Here is a 20,763-nt window from a genome sequence, read left to right as displayed (position 1 = left end):
ATTTATTTATTTATTTTGCTCTTTTTCACTTTTTTTCATTATTTTGTGTGTGTGTGTGTGTGTCGTGCCTTTGTCCTTTCAAGATACTGGCTGCAAGTATGTTTGGTTTTGAAAAACTGAATGAAAAAACAAGTAGGGAAAAAAAAAATCACCCGTTGTAAATCAACTACAAAAGGAAACGTATGGCTCACAAGCCATATCTGGCTCTTTTGATAAGCCCATCTGGCTCGCCGTCAACCCGGAGACAGGCTTTAAAGCATTTCAGAGACTCTGAGCTGTTTAGTAAGAAAGCCCGTTAGCCTTCTTTCAGCCAGCAGCAGGGCTGGCCCCTCCCAACTGAGCGTTGAGCAAATTGGATTATTTCAAAATGCGTAGTGATAACTGAACCACGATAATGAAGTGTGTGGTAAGTCACATACACAACGTAATGCGCACCATCAGTTTAACTGCCATCGAGCATGACTGTTTGGGGGCTCAAACTCGCACTATGACGCGCAAGTGAGGCTCATAAAGCGACAGCCCTGGGTGGCTCAAACTGTCTCAACCACTGTTAAATACACGTCCCACTGGTTGTTGTGTCCACTTACAGCAAATAGGCTCAACGCCACCCCATGTTTTTATGTGAGAGGTGTATCTGTGACATATTTTTTAATGTATATCACTAGGGGTGTGACTAAATATCAAAATGGTGATACTGTATATCGTGATACTTTGTATCCCAAAAGGTTATCGATATGCTCCTGCCAAGAATCGAGATGTCGTCTTAAAAAGGTGTCAATGTCTAAAAAAAATAAAAAGGAACCAACAACTTGCTACCAAAATCCTCTACCATAATACCCAGATAGCAGACATAAATTGAACAGACGTTGATTTTCCATCAAAATCATCAGTATGGTTGACATAAAAATTTTCGACGTCAAGTGACGTTGAAACAACGTTGTTCTATAGTATGTCAGGCGATGGTTGGGTTAACATTGTTTTTATATAGTTGATGAACTAATGTTGACAAAGAGTTGATTTATGGGAAATCTGATTGAAAAGTCATTGAATTATGGCTGAGCAGGCGATTTGGTCGAAAACATAACATTGATTCAGCGTTGTTCCAATTTTATTAATAATCGAAATGACGTTTAGGTTTTGTAAGGATTTTAACGTTGAAACAACATTAATTGAGGGTGCAAAAGTGACGTTGATTTAACGATATAAGATCAACATCAACAAGATCATTTCCTGTTGAGTTTGAGTCACTGCCTATTCTTATGAGTGATTCCCAGGTCACTTCCTGTTCTGTAACTCAAAATAAACAGGAAGTGATCCATAAAATACCCCAAAATCAACAGGAAGTAACTGAAAATCAACAGGTAAATGACCTTAAATGGCCCAAAATTACCTCATTGCCTGGCATTGGCTGCCACTGACGCCCATAGACGTTCATTCCGTTTGAAGTGGGAGGGTTGGCAGTGAATAAACGAATGTTCGTTTGCTGCCACCCTCCCACTTCAAATGGATTGGACGTCAATTAGTGATAACTCATTCCAATTCACAGCAGAAGGTTGTTTTTCTGTTTATTAGTTATTTGTAGAATATACTAGAATGATTTCCTGACTAATGTTTCGATAATCTTTGTATCGCCATATCGTCAGATCATCGTTAACGTGAGCTTTTTATCGCAAATTGTATCGTATCGTGAGGTACCAAGAGGTTCCCACTCCTATATGTCACACATTACGAAACTTGATCATTGATCATGACGTTAGTGCCTGGGTGGGGTACATGTGACCTCGGAGAACATACATTTTTGCTGTACTACAATAAAATGTAATTGCACATCCACTCAGTGGGTGGCAGTGGCGGTTTCATTTTTAAGAGTGTGCACAATATTTTTGCACCAAACAAGAACACACAGCAATTAGCAGGAGATATGAAGTGCATTGAACAAATCCTTCATTGTGAATGTGTGCTTTCTTTCCAATGTGACATGAACAGTGTACTATGATGTTAACACTTTACGCACTGTATATAGGATATACATTTTCACTACTCACATTGATTCAATGTGTGTGCATCTGCATGCATGTATGTGCTGATATACTATGTCATATTGTAACATCCTCCAGAGATCATGGACATATTAGTCGATGTATGCCATTATTGACAAAGCAACCAGGAACTCTGTTGACAGCTGTTGCTGAAATAATGTACAGCCATGAACAGTGCAAACTCTTCTTTGTAGTAGCGTCCAACAGGACAGTAAAAAATGCTGGTGCATGTTATACTCGAGAAATAACAGGACATTGAAGTTTGTAAATTTATTTTTCTTTCTGAGGCATAGGCAATAAAAGTTTTGCCAGTGAAGTATGTTAAATCAAGTTGAAAAGATTCATCCACTAAAAAGTGGTGCTTTGACAATGTCTTGAAGCAACGATAGGCAATCAAATCATTACAAATAAATGTCCTTAAATGGAGACTGTCATAGCGCAGTGGTCTCAGCACCCCGCTATCATTGTGGAGGCTTTGGTTCGATTCCTGCTTGTGGGCATCCAGTGTAAAAACCTGCATGCCAAATTGACTGTTTTGCTGTGGCAGCCCCCGAGGGGAAAGCTGAAAGGGGTGAACAGTGATAAAACTTAGTTTTGACATTAGGGTGACAGTTTAAGTTGAAACATTAAACATTTTTTGAATACTTTGATAATGATGATAATGACAATGTTTTTCTAGTAGGAAATATCGTGCCTAAACATACAGTAAATATCCACTACAGCAGGGGTGGGTAAACTATTACACAAATGGTCTAAGTGGGTGCAGGTTTTCATTTCAACTGACCAAGACAACACCTTTTCTTTCACCAGTCTGGTGTCTTACAAGTGAAATCAGTTGATTGCGGTCAGGAGCTGCTAGTTTCAACAGAAACCTAATTGGTCAAACTGTCTGTGCTGAATCAGTTGGAACAAAAACCTGAACCCGCAGCAGCCCTTGAGAACAGGTTTGGACACCCCTGCACTAGAGATGACAGAAGTTTTAAGATGTTGCAGTGTAACTTTAGTACTTGTAAATCGGGTATTTTGTCATATCAAATTACATAAAAATCTTTAGGTCATGATCACAGACTACCTGCTGTCAATTAAAATAATCTAAATATACACTATTTATCACAGCTTAAACCTGCCAGGGCGAGAAGCAGTATTTACCAACTGTTTTAAAGAAGATGGTCACACAATATTGATTTGGTGTCTTTGGCCCCAATTACGTATCAACAATAACCTTTTTAACCTCTTCACACTGGTCTGAGCAAGACAAAAACTGCATATTGATCCCTTTTACCGGTTCCCTGTGCACACAGTGACAATAAGCACACAATAAGCACACTTCCACATCCATGGTCTGAGAGCAGCTGGGCTTCCTATGCATTAAATAGTCCATTACGAGACATTGATTGCAGTTAACACCAATGCCAAACTGTATTAATAGCTTCATCCTTCTGTTTTCGTGCAACTGCACCGATGTGAAGTTGAGCACTTATCCAAGATCACTTTACAAGGTTTGGGGATGTGTGAGAGACGTTGTCAGCATGTACCACATTGCTACACTTGCGGGGGGGTTTAGGCCGAAAGGACTCGAGTGTGTGGATATAAGTGACAGCGAGAAGACAGAACGCAAAAACAAAAAGACAGAAAGTAAAACAAGATGAGATCATAGTTACCTTGTATTTCTACAACTGTAGTATTCTACCTGCAATATATTTCAGCTCATTGTTGGCACTCCCACTTCTATTAAAAAGCACTTTTAACAGTAAAGTGCCAAAGGATAGGAGAAAGGAGAGGGAAAAAAAATCACTGACGTACTTTTTAACTATACATTGTATCACAAAAGTTAGTACACCCCTCGCATTTCTGCAGATATTAAAGTATATCTTTTCATAGGACAACACTGACAAATGGACACTTTGACACAATGAAAAGTAGTCTGTGTGCAGCTTATATAATAGAGTTAATTATTTTCCCCACAAAATAACTCAAAATATAGCCATTAATATGTAAACCCCTGGCAACAAAAGTGAGTACCCCCCTAAGTAAATACGTACGTACATCCCTAAATGTCCAAATTGAGTAATGCTTGTCATTTTCCCTCCAAAATGTCATGTGACTCGTTACAGCAGCGCTGTCAGCATTGCTGCAGAGATTGAAGAGGTGGGGGGGTCAGCCTGTTAGTGCTCAGACCATGCGCTGCACTCTACATCAAATTGGTGTGCATGGCTGTCACCCGAGGAGGAAGCTTCTTCGGAAGACGGTACACAAGAAAGCCCACAAAAAGTTTGCTGAAGACATGTTATCAAAGCACATGGATTACTGGAATCATGTCCTATCCTCTGATGAGACGGGCCGGCTTTCTTGTGTCCAGTCTTCAGAAGAGGCTTCCTCCTCGGGTGACAGCCATGCACACCAATTTGATGTAGAGTGCGGCATATGGTCTGAGCACTAAGAGGCTGACCCTCCAACTCCCCACCACGAGTCACATGACATTTTTAAGGGAAAATGACAAGCAGTACGCAATTTGGACATTTAGGGATATACGTAGTTCCCATGCGGTGTACTCACTTTTGTTGCCAGGGGTTTAAATATTAATGGTTATATTTTTAGTTATTTTGATTGGAAAATAAATTAACTCTATTACATAAGCTGCACACAGACTACTTTTCATTGTCTCAATTTGTCAGTGTTGTCCCATGAAAAGATATACTTAAATATCTGCAGAAAAGCGGGGGGGTGTACTCACTTTTGTGATACACTGTATATTAAATGCCACGAGACGAGTTAAACACTAGCAGACACTGGTGTCAGCCCAAGCTTCTACCCAGACACTCACACAGGGACTAAGTTAGGCTAACACCTGCATAAGAATGAGTGGAATTAAACTTAACCTGCTGCGGCCTGTTGGATAAAAAAGAATTGTGTCACCTGACTAAAAGGGATTGACATTTAAATGAACTGCTTTATTAAAAAGAACGTGGCTGGATAAAATTAAAATCAAAACTTAAAAGAAAATCAACAAAAAGAAGTCTCTGGCACACCTAGCCAAATAGTAAAACTATTGTAATGGATAAGAAAGCACCTGCATTATATAACCAGTGGAAAGAATCGTGTTTAACAAAATAAAAAATAAAAAAACACAGAAGTGAATCTTTCTGATGTGTAATCATGGAGAAAAATGAAAATGAAAACCAGTGTTACAATGGAAGCAGGAGCAGACATTTTATCAATGCAAGTACTATTTTAGCTAGACATATGGGAGCATTCCAGATTGTCTGAATTACGGTACCTGTCTTGTTTCTACTGACCATTGTTTCATACGGATATAGAGAACTACAGTAAATGCGTTAGAAACGTTCATTTTGTTTTGCCTGGAAGCCCATAATTTACTTCCAGCATAAAATAGTGTGAGTATAACTGATGTCACAGTCGCAATACATTTACAGCACAATGGCTGCTTGGGTTTGATGATTGTGTTCGCCATCATCAAAAGTCTGAAAGTATTTTTGATTGCATTGTTTGAGAAACCACCCTTCAAGTGAATGTATAAATTAGTTCAAGGGGTGAAAATGTTCACATGAATTCAACCTGCATCAAATGTTAGGGTCAAAAGACTGGAGCCCAGTACATGCTGAACTGTTCGTGTTTTTCAACACTTTTAAAGGTATGGCTACTGGTCAGTAACTGTCCCCAAGAGTCTAATCCTCTTCAATACTCTGCAAGCAGTTTAATAGATAAAGAGAGTAATGATACTAGGGATGTCCCGATCCAGGTTTTTGCACTTCCGATCCGATCCCGATATTGTTTTGCACATCCGATCCGATACCGGCCGATTCCGATACCGGCATATCTGAGCATGTATTAAAGTTATTTAGCCTCCTTACTTAGTTGTCAGACTCATGTTGAAAAGGGTTTTAGTACTCTTGATAACAACTAGCCAGCTGAATTAGGTGAGTTTGAATAACACACAATAGTTGGTAACAAGAAACTGACCTGTTTATTATGTGATAAACACAAAACATTATACATAACAAACAGAAATGGCATATTCAGTCAGTAAACGTGCAAATAATATTGTAAACTGTCTTAAAAAAGAAAAACACACAAACAACCTCAGTGAAAAATAAACTATTAACTCAGCATCAGCTCTCTGCTCTTGAACAACTGTAACAAGGCTTTTAAAAAAATCAGTGCAAATAATACTATTTTAAACCAAAAATGGCATCTACTCACCAATCTTCTCCACACTTTGTTGCTCCATCTCCATCTATTCTAAACACTCCCTTCAGCTGTTTGCCCTGAATGCAGTCCCAGCATGATGGGGAGTTTTTTTTTGACAAAGACAAGCATTTCAAGATGCTCAGGTGACAGCTGACATTTTTACTGATAAACTTTAAATTTACATTGCAGTCATAATGTAGAAGATGCCACGGAGGTAAATTTGGAGAGGGTAATGCTAGTGTGCTGAAGGTGTGCGGTAAAATACGGACTGGATTTTAGGGAAACCAAAGCAAAGCTGGAATTGATTATGTAAATAAGGACCGGATTTTCCCTAAAACTGGATTGAGAGTCTGGATCGGAATTTTTCCGTGTCGGCCGATCCGATACCGATGCACTTTTTTTTTTGCGCATATCGGCGATTGATCCGATCTAAATATCGGATCGGGACAACCCTACATGATACCATGTTTATGGAGAGTTGAAACCATTTCTGTAATGCTGGAGACCAAAAATATGTGGGGATTTCTTAATTTATTTTAATCCATATTCGAATCACAGATGAAAGCTCCAAATACAAAGGCACATTCTGCACTAATTAACATTAATTGTTCAATTCTTTTGCTCTGAGATCTATCACGAGTAGAGTGCGCATGTTCTCCCTGTGCCTGTGTGGGTTTTCTCCGGGTACTCCGATTCACCCCACACCTCAAAAACATGCATGGTTGGCTGATCGAATACTCTAAAATATCCTTAGGTATGAGTGTGTGCATGAATGTTTATTAGTCTCCTTGTGCCCTGCAACTGGCTGGCAACCGATTAAGGGATGTACGCTGCCTACTACCCATAGTTAGCTCGGATTGGTTCTAGCACCCAGTGACCCTAGAGGTAAGATCTTAAACCCGAACCCGACCGAATTTCGGGCCAGGTCAGCCCAAAATTGTCAATTATTACGTTCGGGTCGGGTTCGAGGCTCTCTCTCGCTAACTTTTTTAAATAAATATATTTTTATATATATATATACTAAAATGATGCATGGATGTTAAACTAAGGAATACTTGTTATAAAATAAATAATTTTGATATAAAAGAGAAAGCTTTGTATGGTAATTGCATACAGGAGCCGCAGACCCAAAGCATGCCATGCCCCCTCCTTTTAATCTACCCCTCTGCGAGTCCGCAAAACCGCATCTGTTACATATTTTTGACCTAGTATTTCGATATGGAGCCGAAAAAAGTTAAAAACAAACTAAAAACGCACACCAGTAAGAGTGGGCTGTGGAAAAGCTTCAAATTGTACTAGTATGTATGAGTGTAATTAAGGGTGTGACAAAAAATCTAAATGGTGATATATCATGATACTTTGTATCCCAAAAGGTTATCGATATATTCCCGCCAAAAATCGAGATGTCGTTTTAAAAAGGTGTCAATGTTTAAAAAAATAAAATAAAAAAGGAACCAACAAGTTGCTACCAAAATCTTCCACCATAATAGTGTCTCAGTTAACTCTAAGGCTGCAGTGATGGTGCTTGACGCCGAATCCATTTAGACTGGGAATGTTTGTTCATTCGAAACCAGAGCATTCACAGTCATTCTGTCTGATTTTCAGGGCATTTACAGGTCACTTGCTTTTCATTTTAGGACATTTACAGGTCATATCCTGTTGAGTTTGAGTCATTGCCGATTCATTTGGGTGATTCCCAGGTCACTTCCTGTTCTGTATCTCATAATAAACAGGAAGTGACCCATAAAATACCTCAAAATCAACAGGATAACTGAAAATGAACAGGTAAATGACCTTAAATGGCACAAAATGACCTCATTGCCTGCCATTGGCTGTCACTGACGGCCATAGACGTTCAATCCGTTTGAAGTGGGAGGGATGGCAGCGAATGAACATTCGCTGCCATCCCTCCCACTTCAAACGGATTGGACGTCTACTAGTGATAAACTCATTCCAATTCACAGCAGAAGCTTGTTTTTCTGTTTATTAGTTGTTTGTACAATATCCTAGAATGATTTCCTGACCAATGTATCGCCATATCGTCAGATCATCGTTATCGTGAGCTTTGTATCGCAAATCGTATTGTATCGTGAGGTAACCAGAGGTTCCCACTCCTGTAATTGTGTAAAAGTGTAATGAATGTCGATTCCTGCTCTCATATAAGAAATAAATTTAACTTTTCCATCGGTATTTCATTGTGTAAATGCATTTATAATTTTATAATTTATATTTATAACTTAAAAATGGAGAAAAATCAGGCCGGCCTGTCAGGTCTCAGATGCTGCAGGCACCCCGCTCTAGCGCCAAATGTCTACTTGGTACCATAGCTTGTTACAACATGGATGATACTTTGTTTAGATGTTGCCCATGTTTACAGAACTCATGCCAGCCAGGCTTTGAGAACACGAGGAGAAGCATCTATCTCATCAGCAGGGCTTAACAAGAGCAAAGCAGCCGGCCGGCAGTGAGCAGCGACCCCAGAAGAACGCAAGCAAGCAGTCACGGTGCCTTGTGCAGCAGTTCCCGTCAGTAAACGCATACAGTTCGTGTTCCATTGGCTGAAGTTCTGTTTAAATGAAAAAGACTGCAATTTTGTCTCTTCTTTTTTATAAACAGTTTTCTAGCTTTTTTTTTTGCCTAATGGGACATGCTCCTTTAAGGCAATAACACAGCTGGCAAACAATTGTGAGTATGGCATCTATTCAAGGGACGACCACCACTACATTTCAGGAAATTGGATTGGAAAGAGATTACATTCTATATTTAAAAAATCTATACAGTTGTACCTCTACATACGAAGTTAATTCGTTTCAGGACCTTGTTTGTAAGTCAAAATGGTCATATGTCGAGCAGGATTTTCCCATAAGAATACATTATAATTCCAATAATTTGTTCTACAGACCAAAAACCTACACTAACTCTTTAACAAATACTGCTGGTACCATTACTAATGGCAATTACACATAGCAAAACAAATAAATTATAAATAAAAATCTGAATAATATAATAATAATAATAATTTCTGTAATAATGTAAGGAATCGGGTTCTAATGTGGCGGATGTGTTTTGCGTGCTGTACCTGAAAGCACTGAGTGGTTGACGTGACAGTGAGATAGGTGCAGTATAGATTTTACTTTATCTTTTAATGTCCTGTAGTTTTTGTCGTCAGCTGTGGCAGACAGTAGGCAGGTTGTGTTGCACAAGATCTGAAATAAATGATTAAAAACCTGACGAAGCTGGTGATTTCTTTGGCGTTGGTACCACAATAATAATTGTCACCGTAACGTTTAACCAGTGTTGTCACAGATTACTTGAATAAGTAATTTAATTACTGATTACTGATTATGCCTCAAAAAAGTAATCTCGTTACTTTACTTATTACTTTATTATCAAAGTAACTAAATTAATTTAAAATCTATCAGTTACTTTTTACCCATTTTTCTCCCTTTGGCGCCTCAACATAAGAATGACAACAGAAAAATGTCATCATATGTAATTGAATTTCCGATGATAGAATTTAAAGGGGAATATCAGAATTTCGCGCTAGCTTAGCCACTCCGGAGCCCTGAAACTAACAAATATCTGACAAACTGCTTGGAATTTGTTGAAATCAACTCCACCGACCAATTAAACCCCGCTAACTCTAAGATTAAGCCTAATGTCAAAACTTCTGAATTTCGGGTTATGGTTAACAGCATATCAGTGCCAATGTAAAACAATGCAAACTGACTGCACAAAGTTGCAAAGGTGGTGGCGGGCGCGGATGCACATGGACAACCCAGAAGTACTCCTTTCAACACACACGCGGTCAATTTGGCCACAAAACGTGGCGGCAATTAAGCACTTTACACTCAATCGGACTTACAACACATCCCACAGACGCTAAACGAACACATCACCTCGCGGCATAAATGTGCAACACGCATATGATGTAAACAAAGCTTGCCAACTTGGAGCGATGACTGCCCGTCATTGCTACGGCAAAGCTACGAAACGGCCGCGCATGTAGGGGGTCCAACCTTTTGCTGATACCCTCCAGAATGAAGGAAAAATACTCACCTACATTCATGGATATCCACAGATCAACATTCCCTCGCAACGTCTCAACACTCAGCGCGAATGTCCACCGGCCTCAGTCCCACAACACGTGACGCGAGATCAGAACAGGAAATAGCTCGGAGGTTGTTATGGAAACACGTACCGGGAACCTTTTATTTGAGCATTTTCTGTTCAAAATGCTCTTTGTACATGACTACAATATTCTTCATTCTACATACGTTATGAGGCAATGAAAAAATAGTAACGCAGAGACACTAAGGAAACGAACTTTAATCAGATTACTGGTGTACGTGTTAGATTACTCGTTACTGAAAAAAGTAATCAGATTACAGTAACGCGTTAGTTAGTAACACTGCTTATAACGACTGGCGAACTGAGGTCGTAGGAGGACAGTCTTGTAATAATGTAACGAATCTTAATGTAATGTAAGACTTTTTCTATCAGTTTCATTTTCATTTAAACGGTAAGCGTCACCTTTTTCCTTTTTTCACCAACTGCACAAACATTCTTGGAACTCATGTTGATTTCTCTCACGAGAAAATCCGCCGTGCGTCTGTCTTGCGGGAAAACAAACTGCGGTGCTGTCATAAATCGTCGAATTTCGAGCATGTCGTCGGATGTAGAAACAAATGGCGTGTCAAATTTGACGTTGGATGTCGAAAAGATCATGTGTCGAAGCGATCATATGTCGAAGTACCACTGTATTACAATGTATTATTGCAATCCTTATTTTAATATTTGTGTACTGAAACAAGAAACCTAATTTGGGAAGAAGGTTTCGCTGCAATGACTTTGACCGTTCTTTACATAACAAAAGTCTCTATAAAAGAGCATGACGTGTGATTGCCTCATTCAAAATCTTTCCTACAAAACAGTGAACAAAGAAGCCTACTTGTTGATTGAAGAGCTAAGCTCATCCAGTCGTCTTGTATCGGCAGCTGTGGCGTTGTCCAACTTGGCAAGGCTGTCCATTCGCTTCAGAATCACCTCCAGCATGTCACTGATCTTCCTCAGTACACCACGCGACTCCACACCTCCCAGCACTGAGCAGACACAGAGACATGAAGATGCATAATAAAAATGGGTTAAAAGAAGGGACTACAACAACAGAACCCCTGCTTATTCTTTTGTTTTCACAAATAGTTTAATCCGATTTGTTAACCCGCTTATCTCCAGCCAGAACTGTCATTTCCTGTCCCCACACCATGAGCTGAATCCTGCCCAGTGTTGCACGGCCATAACATTTCACAAAATGGCTATTGTCCATTGTAGACATCCATAAAAAGTCCAGTCTGATATGTGAATATGAGCTTACCTTCATATTCTTTGATACCCTTTGATATAAAGATGAGGCTTGTGCCGAGAGTATGACTTAGAAAGCGCCAGGAATTAATTATGTGGAGGCTCTGTGTGCAAAAGCCAATTATTTCTATCACCTCACATTGCACAGCGGGGTGCTCTATGGAGTGTGAGGAGGGGCCTACTATGTAGTTATGAGTGCATACTGGGATAAATGCTCGTTGCTAGGATTAAAAAGGGGGAGTCTTGGCACAAGTAGTGTGTAGGAAAAAAACATGAGAGTGGGATTTTTTTCTTTTTTTTGTAAAAACTGACTTTTTGCACAGGGCGCATTCACGTCAAGTTTGCTGTAGTTTTTATTGCTCACCCATCTCTGGTTTTGGTTTCCTCAACTGCCACTGTTCATATTCTTAAGTTTCCAGGCATCTGAGCCAGTTGAGTCTGTTTAAAGATAGATTTTTGTTTTTATTTTTATTTAAAAAGTAACACAATCAAAAGAAAGGATATTTATGTTATCCGGTGTGCACATCGGCACACAATTTCAACATGATTTTAAGCATCCGTGATCCACGGATTTCCCAGCAATGTCAAAGTCAATACCGACACATCTTGGGACACATCTTGCTTTCTTGTTCCTTGCAGTGCATAAATAAATGTAAAGTCAAAATAGACTAGTTGAAGGGACACCAGAAATGGAAATAATTATATTTGGATTGCAAAAATTTGCCAGGTTCAACGATGAGGTCCACTTATGAAATATAATAAAGTTGGAAAGAAACTACTGTGAAAATATCCAAAATATCTAAACTGAGCTATTTTCATGCTTTCTTTGTAGACCCAACATTGATTATCTCTTCATGTCTAATGTCTATTTGGCATTGACATGAAAGCTAAACAGACGTTTAATACACATATAATGCAATTTTATACATGCTCTACTTAACTAAAAATATCTATATTTACCTTATCAGAGTCGTATTCTATCAGCAAATAGGATTCTTCATTAAAATTTGAAAATATCTAGCGTACGCATACCATTTAGAAGAACAGATTAACTATACAGTGATCCCTAGTTTTTCGCGGTTAATGGGGAATGCCCCTCCCCCCACCCCCGGGGAAAATTCAATATCTGTGAAGTAGATTTTGGTGGGTTCAATGCATTTATTCAGATTTAACAGCATTGGAAAGATATACAGTAGATACAGGACATGTTTTTCCCTTTTCCCCAAAAGTATATTTGAAGAAAAAAAAAAAAAAAACAACTATGTATGTGTAACCCGACCCGTGCGACCCCTCTCTGTACACCACGACGATGCTCTGCGTTGTGTATTTTTATTGGATCGGTGATGACGGGGTGTATGGCAGAAAGGACGAGTGGGCACGGGCGTTCTGATTTGCAGATTGGACCACGCCGTTTATTGGCACAAGAAACTCGGCAACTTCTTCTTCACCAACCTTCATGAAATACAATGGGGCATCATTGTCATATACAGTATTGCAAATAAAACAAAAATAATATTCACATGTTCGAAAAATAATGTTAGGAAAAGAAAAGTGCTTCAGTCTGCATAATAGAAGACAATATATTCACAGCTGAACAACCATGAAAAGTAAACTGGCATTCACAAATTCACAGTCAAAATAAACATTCAAAATGCACATTAAACTCAATTAAACTTTGCTCGAACTCTTTGTAAACATGTTAGCAGCCCGTTTAACTTAACAAAAAGACTGGATGGCAATATTTCGCCACTATATACCAACTTTGATGCTGGGAGCCATTAACAAACGTCTTACCTTCATGAAATACAATGGGGCATAAGGCCCAATGACGCCAGCACTGGAAGGCAGAGGAAGCTACGGCGTCATTGAAGGGTCAAAATGCACAAATTGTCTTTATCTCCCAGTTAATCAAAAACTCGCCAATGACATCTGGTGGCGCATTTAAATCACTAGCCTACATATGTATTAATCACTGCAAATGTAATAATTATGATATAAACAGGATATACAGTGGTACCGCGACATACGATCGCTTCGACACACGATCTTGCCATTTCTTTCTACCTCCGACGACGTACGGCAGATTTTCTTGTGAGAGAAATCTACATGGGTTCCAAGAATGTTAGTGTAGATGGTGAAAAAAAGTAAAAGGTGAGGCTTACAGTTGAAATGAAGATGGAAATGATAGAAAAATATGAGCGTGGTGTGCGCAACCGTGAACGGGCTCGATCGACAATACGGCCATAGAATGACTACAATCTCGACGGTCCTCCTCCGACCTCCGGTTGCCAGTCTTTATAAGTTAACCCTTGAGAGTCGAAGGACGCGCCGGCGCGTCCTCAGCGCACGTCATCTTTGAAGCGCCCTCACGTTTTAATTACGTCACCCACATGCCGTTGGTTGGTCTCGTTTTAAAGTGCGGAAGTTGCGGTTTACTCTCGTTATTATTTGAAGTCAATCGACCAACTAAAACGTGAGATATTGTCATTTAAGTTTTATAGTTTTATTGTCCTCTCAAAAAAACATTAAAACGCTGCATGGATCATTTGTTTATGTCTATATTTCCATCATTTCTTGTCCTTTTTCAAAACGGAAGCTCCATGAAAAAAACACAAATCAAACGAACCCTTTCGAAGTCACAGTGGAAGCACAAAATGCGTTTTTAAAATAAATATAACTGCCGTGCGAGGTTCCACCGAACGAGAGGGAGGAGTGTTCTGAAGCAGCGAGGTGGCGAGCGACGGCCGTGTGGCTCGAGCAGCGACTTTGTGTGACTTTGAGAATGAACGGAAAACTAAATTTAGCGCAGGCAATTGTGCTTTTTAATCAACTTGAGGAAGAGGATGGTCCAAATTCGTCATCATCGTCTTCTTCGGAAGAGTCCTCGAGTGAAGATAGTGACGGATTTGAACACGTGGGTGACGCCATCGACGAGCAGAGGTAAGCAAACTCACTTTTTTTTTTTTGATGCTGAAAAAGTTTCTTTTGAAAGTTTCTTTTGATATTGCAAGACAAAGTTAATTTTGATGCAATATAAGTGTGTGTTTGTGTATATAATAATAAAATGTGCATATCAGATCAAAGTTGTACGTGCACTGTGTGTATCCAAGGCAGGAATTTATAATTGTGATGATCTTCTTTCTATATGAAGATTAGGGATGTAGCACATATTCAGCTATGGTATTCTTTCTATTGTCATACATATAGATTTCCATTATTATTTATTGCTGTATATATTTTTATTTTATACTTTATTATTTTCATAAATACTGACTTTTTTCATGTACATTTATAGTGACAATGAAAGTAAAGTGAAATGAAAATGGAAGGGTGGAAAGAGGACCGACACCCCATGGAAGTGTGGGCTGTGTGATGTCGCCCTGTGTCGAATTCCAGGACGAAACTGCTTTTCGGAGTGGCATGCCTGAAAAAAATTTAACTTGTTTATTGTAAATATTTTTGAAAATACTTTTTTTCCCAATGTTGTATATATATTTTTTTTTCCCCACAATCAGTCTTCTCAATTTGTCTATATAAATGTGTGTTCAAGAAGCTTGATTGTGTGTACATAGTTTTCATCAGGTGATGGGCCGCAATACCTAAACTCAAAGAGATGGCCTCTAAACACTTTTTGTGTTAGATGGTATATATTTTTTCACTGTTCGGTCTGCTATATATAACCTGTTTTGACTAGAGCATGTATAAAGGCAAAAAACGCCTATGGCTATACCTGCTGTTTATGTTGAATTGTCAAATATAAGACTATTTATTCTAAATTTTTTTGGTTGAATGTTCGTCCTAACATGTTGAATAAATATTACAAAGTTTCAAAACGGTTCGTTACGCATGTTTGGTTGTCAATTGGACATCAATATTAAAAAATTTGACAAAACGATTTTGGAATTTTTGGTCTTTTTGGGCCCAAAATGATGATTTATAATTGGTCAGTGAATGAAACAACAGTTTGGACATGAAGTTCAAGGTGTCACAAAAAAAGGGACCAAACCAGGCCATCGTAAACAATTCTTTCTTTGAAATATAAAGGCAACTTCAAAGGCATGCAAAATCAGACAAAATAGGCCCAGACCTTAAAGGGTTAAGGTGACAATTATTTTTGTGGTAACATCATCAAAAAATCGCCAGCTTCGTCAGGTTTTTAATCATGTATTTCAGAACTTGTGCAAGACAACATACCTACAGCTGAACAAAGTGAAAGTAAAAAGTCCCTCTCTCATGCTGTCAAGTCAGCCATGCGGTGCGTTCAGGTACACCACTCAAAACACATCTGCCACATTAGAACCTGATTCGTTACATTATTACAGGCATTACTATTATTATTACTATAATTATATTGTTATTATGCTTTTTATTCTTAGTTTTTTTGTTTTGATCTGTGTAATTGCTATTTGCAATAGTACCAGCAACATTTATTAATGATTTAGCACGAATTAATGAAATTATAATGTGTATATATATATATATATATATATATATACATACATACATACTGTATATATAGTTTAGGGCTGTCAAACGATTAAAATTTTTAATCGAGTTAATTGCAGCTTAAAAATTAATTAATCGTAATTAATCGCAATTCAAACCATCTATAAAATATGCCATATTTTTCTGTAAATTATTGTTGGAATGGAAAGATAAGACACAAGATGGATATATACATTCAACATACGATACATAAGGACTGTTTTTGTTTATTATAACAATAAATCAACAAGATGGCATTAACATTATTAACATTCTGTTAAAGCGATCCATGGATAGAAAGACTTGTAGTTCTTAAAAGAAAAATGTTACTACAATTTATAGAAATTTTGTATTAAAACCCCTCTTAATGTTTTCGTTTTAATGAAATTCGTAAAATTTTCAATCAAAAAATATACTAGTAGCCCGCCATTGTTGATATCAATAAGTACTTACACAATGCTCATGGGTGATGAAGCCTATAAAATCAGTCGCACCCAAGCGCCAGCAAAGGGCTGCAAAACTCCATAAAACACAATTAACAAGTGAGCGCTTCACTGTACCGTCATTTAAATCTGTCTGAGCGGGGCATCTGCGTTAATTGCGTCAAATATTTTAACGTGAATAATTTAAAAAATTAATGAACGCCCGTTAACGCGATAATTTTGACAGCCCTAATAATAATAATATATATATATATATACACAGTGGGGAGAACACGTATTTGATACACTGCCAATGGGAAAACCCATATGTGTGTGTGTGTATATATATATATATATATATATATATATATATATATATATATATATATATATATATATATATATATATATATATTTTTTTTTTTTTTTTTTTTTTTTAATTAAACAAAATCTTCGATGGACTGAGGGCGCAAACTTTGAATATTTTAATATTCGAGTATGAAACAGTAGGTTGGTCAATGCTCAGAATGAGGTTTTACAAAGAATGTGTGCAATTTTCATTAAGTGTGTGAGCATTTTAGAATCGTAAATTCATTCGTGTAATGCGTCCATGAAAAGCTTTGATGATTTCACCTCAATATTCAAATATTATATATAAATTGAAATATTCCATTTCACGAAAAAAAAAATGTTTAAAACTATATAATTTAGCATCTTATGATAAGCTATAATGGTTTCATACTTTGTATAAAAAAATATTTAAAGAAAATCTAGTGTCCAAGTGTGCATGCAGCTTTCATTACTGTTGCACTGTGTTCATGGTCTCATCATAATCACCGGTTTTTTTTTTCCATCATTACATGACATTTATCATCATCATGCTAATGAATCATGTCAAATCAAGGCATGCATATCCTTTATGTGGATGCTATCAGAAAACACAACACATGAAACCAATTAAAAGTGATGTATTTTAACTAATATTTATGGAGAAGCACTTTGAGTGACTGCAATCATCCAGAGTTTAAGAGGTTCATTGGTAGTTTCTGCTTTCAGTTGCGATAACTATAATCACATACGTACGGTATGCGGCAGCTTGTAATGAACATTTCCATGTTAAAATTGCTTTTCTTAATGAATGCATACATTAAGAAAAGAATTACCCTGCAGTTTTAATTTCGATAGCATGTCACCTCTAAGCAGCAGGACTTGAGAAAAAAATATTAAATTGGATGGATTGATGTCTCACAGTTCAAACCAATTAATCACATATTTAATGAAAGGTGTTTGCATTTCGTGGAGGGACCAAGTTTTAATGTAGAATATTTAAAATAGCAGGCAGCAGGCTTCCCTTTTCTGCCCTATTTTGTTTGGGCTTGAATAAGTTTGCCAGCATTCACACATACAAAGTGGCATTTAAGTAGGGGTCTGTTTTCTACACCATATTGGATTGAATATTTAGTGCCTGCACATTGCATCACTGTAGAGGACTGTAAAGCGTCAACAGGGCACTTTTTGTGAGTCAAAATGGGCGAAAAAAGTGAAAGGTGCTGTTTATATGTGCACATGATACTACAGTATTTACATCAATTATAGCTTGCAAAAGCCTCCATATGCAATGAATGTTTACCGTATTTTTCGGACTATAAGTCACGTTTTTTTCTTCTTCATATTTTGGCTGGGGGTGCGACTTGTACTCAGGAGCGACTTATATGTAAAATTATTAGCACATTATGATATCATTTCACATGTTATTTTGGTGTTTTGGCGTGACACTGAGGTTTGGTAAACTTGTTAGCATGTTCTTTAGGCTGTAGTCATCTGAATAACTCTTAATAGCTATGGCCACATTCGCGTTCTGCCTTTGGCAATGTGTGTTCAATTGTATTATTGACTTCTTTATATTGAAATACATGCTTTTAGTTTGTGCCGCTTTCACGCCCACGTGGGGGCGCATTTGCACTTGTTTACGTGAAGAGCGCTCACACGCCAGAAGAAGACTGACAGCTACGTAGCTGTGAGTGAGTGGGCGAGTTAGTGAGAGAGAAACACCGCTGCGTACCTACGTTCATTGTTTATGCTTGTAAATATCTCTACAGAGGCAACGCCTGTGTGTATCATATTTTCTGTTGTTGTTGTGTGTTTTCCACCCGCGATCTGACACTTAGAGCCAGTTGTGTGGTTGTTTGAACGATGTGCTAATGCTAGCGAACGCATACTATCCGTTTTTGTCATGTCATTGCTGTAAAAGCACCTAATTATCATTTATTTACGTTGATGCGAACCTGTTTGGTATCGAGGACCAAATTGATTCAGCCAATTATACGGACGTCCAGCATCGTCATTTGGGAGTTCGCTGTACAGCCAGGACTGAGCCGTAGCGTCCTGGTGAGGACAGTATAATCTCATTTCGTTGTTCATTCACTGTACACTGTACATTTATTCAGCATGTTGTTCTCTATTGTATTTTTATATTAAATTGCCTTTCAAGATGACATATCCGTTCTATGTGTTAGATTTTATCAAGTAAATTTCCCCCAAAAATGCGACTTATACTCTGGTGCGACTTATATGTTTTTTTTCACTTCGTTGGGCATTTTATGGCTGGTGCGACTTATACTCAGGTGCAACTTGTAGTCCGAAAAATACGGTACTTCTATTTTACATTCTCTCAGAGTTGTAGTAACAGATGATCATTTTGCGTTTCCATCCACTGTGAATGAATGCAGTATCAAAACTCTTTAAAATTTTATATTATTGTGTTAATTGAAACTTTCTGTATCAAAATTGCGACTGGTATCTGGTACTTACTTGGTATTGGTGAGTACTCAAGAGCTGAGTGCTCATACTCACATAAGTAAAAAAATTAAAGGTCACCAACATCCCTTTAATAATTATCATAATCACTATTATTAGCCTTACTATCGTCAGAGAAAAAAATCATGACTAGGGCTAGGTTCATACTGTAGGTATTAATGCAAAAATCCGATTTTTTCCTGTTTTTCCCACTTGAGTGAGGCATTAACTTGACGCTTTGAACAGGACAAGTCGCATAGAAGTGGACCATTTCAAATCTGATCTGGGTCACTTTCGTATGAGGTTTAAATCCCATCTGGGTCACATTTTTCCAGAATGTAGCGGCGGTCTGAACTGTCAAGTCTCACAAATTGGAATTCATGCAGAAATTACAGTGGGGCAAATAAGTATTTAGTCAACCACTAACTGTGCAAGTTCTCCCACTTGAACATATTAGAGAGGCCTGTAATTGTCAACATGGGTAAACCTCAACCATGAAAGACAGAATGTGGAAAAAAACAACAACCTGAAAATCACATTGTTTGATTTTTTTAAGAATTTAATTGCAAATCATGGTGGAAAATAAGTATTTGGTCAATACCAAAAGTTCATCTCAATACTTTGTTATGTACCCTTTGTTAGCCAAACGTTTTCTGTAACTCTTCACAAGCTTTTTACACACTGTTGCTGGTATTTTGGCCCATTCCTCCATGCAGATCTCCTCTAGAGCAGTGATGTTTTGGGGCTGTCGTTGGGCAACACGGACTTTCAACTTCCTCCATAGATTTTCTATGGGGTTGAGATCTGGACACTGGCTAGGCCACTCCAGGACCTTAAAATGCTTCTAATGAAGCCACTCCTTTGTTGCCCTGGCTGTGTGTTTGGGATCATTGTCATGCTGAAAGACCCAGCTACGTCTCATCTTCAATGTCCTTGCTGATTGAAGGAGATTTTCTCTCAAAATCTCTCGATACATGGCCCAATTCATTCTTTCCTTTACACAGATCAGTCGTCCTGGTCCCTTTGCAGAAAAGCAGCCCCAATGCATGATGTTCCCACCCCCATCCTTCACAGTGGGTATGGTGCAATTCAGTATTCTTTTTCCTCCAAACACGAGAACCTGTGTTTCTACCCAAAAGTTCTATGTTGGTTTCATCTGACCATAACACATTCTCCCAGTCCTCTTCTGGATCATCCAAATGCTCTCTAGCGAACCGCAGACGGGCCTAGATGCGTACTTTCTTCAGCAGGTGGACACGTCTGGCAGTGTGCAGGATTTGAGTCCCTGGCGGCGCATTGTGTTGCTGATAGTAGCCTTTGTTACTGTGGTCCCAGCTCTCTGTAGGTCATTCACTATGTCCCCCCCGTGTGGTTCTGGGATTTTTGCTCACCGTTCTTGTTATCATTTTGACGCCACGGGCTAAGGAGGGAGTTGAAAGTCAGTGTTGCCG

General features: G+C 38.3%; 1 protein-coding gene across 5 annotated transcripts in view; it reads right to left on the bottom strand.

The window, feature by feature from the left end:
• LOC130920027 (alpha-1,6-mannosylglycoprotein 6-beta-N-acetylglucosaminyltransferase B-like) overlaps positions 1–20,763 on the bottom strand; it is a 252,584-nt gene that overhangs the window by 174,909 nt on the left and 56,912 nt on the right. For 3 of the 5 annotated variants that reach the window (XM_057842819.1, XM_057842820.1, XM_057842821.1), the window contains exon 3: positions 11,200–11,350. In XM_057842819.1, the coding sequence (XP_057698802.1) occupies positions 11,200–11,350 (151 nt within the window). Of the gene's footprint in view, positions 1–11,199; positions 11,351–20,763 lie in introns of those variants that run through there. The other 2 variants (XM_057842822.1, XM_057842823.1) reach the window with 1 other exon arrangement.

Source organism: Corythoichthys intestinalis, chromosome 8 (genome assembly GCF_030265065.1).
Source record: "Corythoichthys intestinalis isolate RoL2023-P3 chromosome 8, ASM3026506v1, whole genome shotgun sequence".
In the NCBI taxonomy this organism is placed as follows: Eukaryota; Metazoa; Chordata; class Actinopteri; order Syngnathiformes; family Syngnathidae; genus Corythoichthys; species Corythoichthys intestinalis.
Note: the sequence above shows the minus strand (reverse complement) of the source record. Positions and strands in the feature narration are given on the sequence as shown.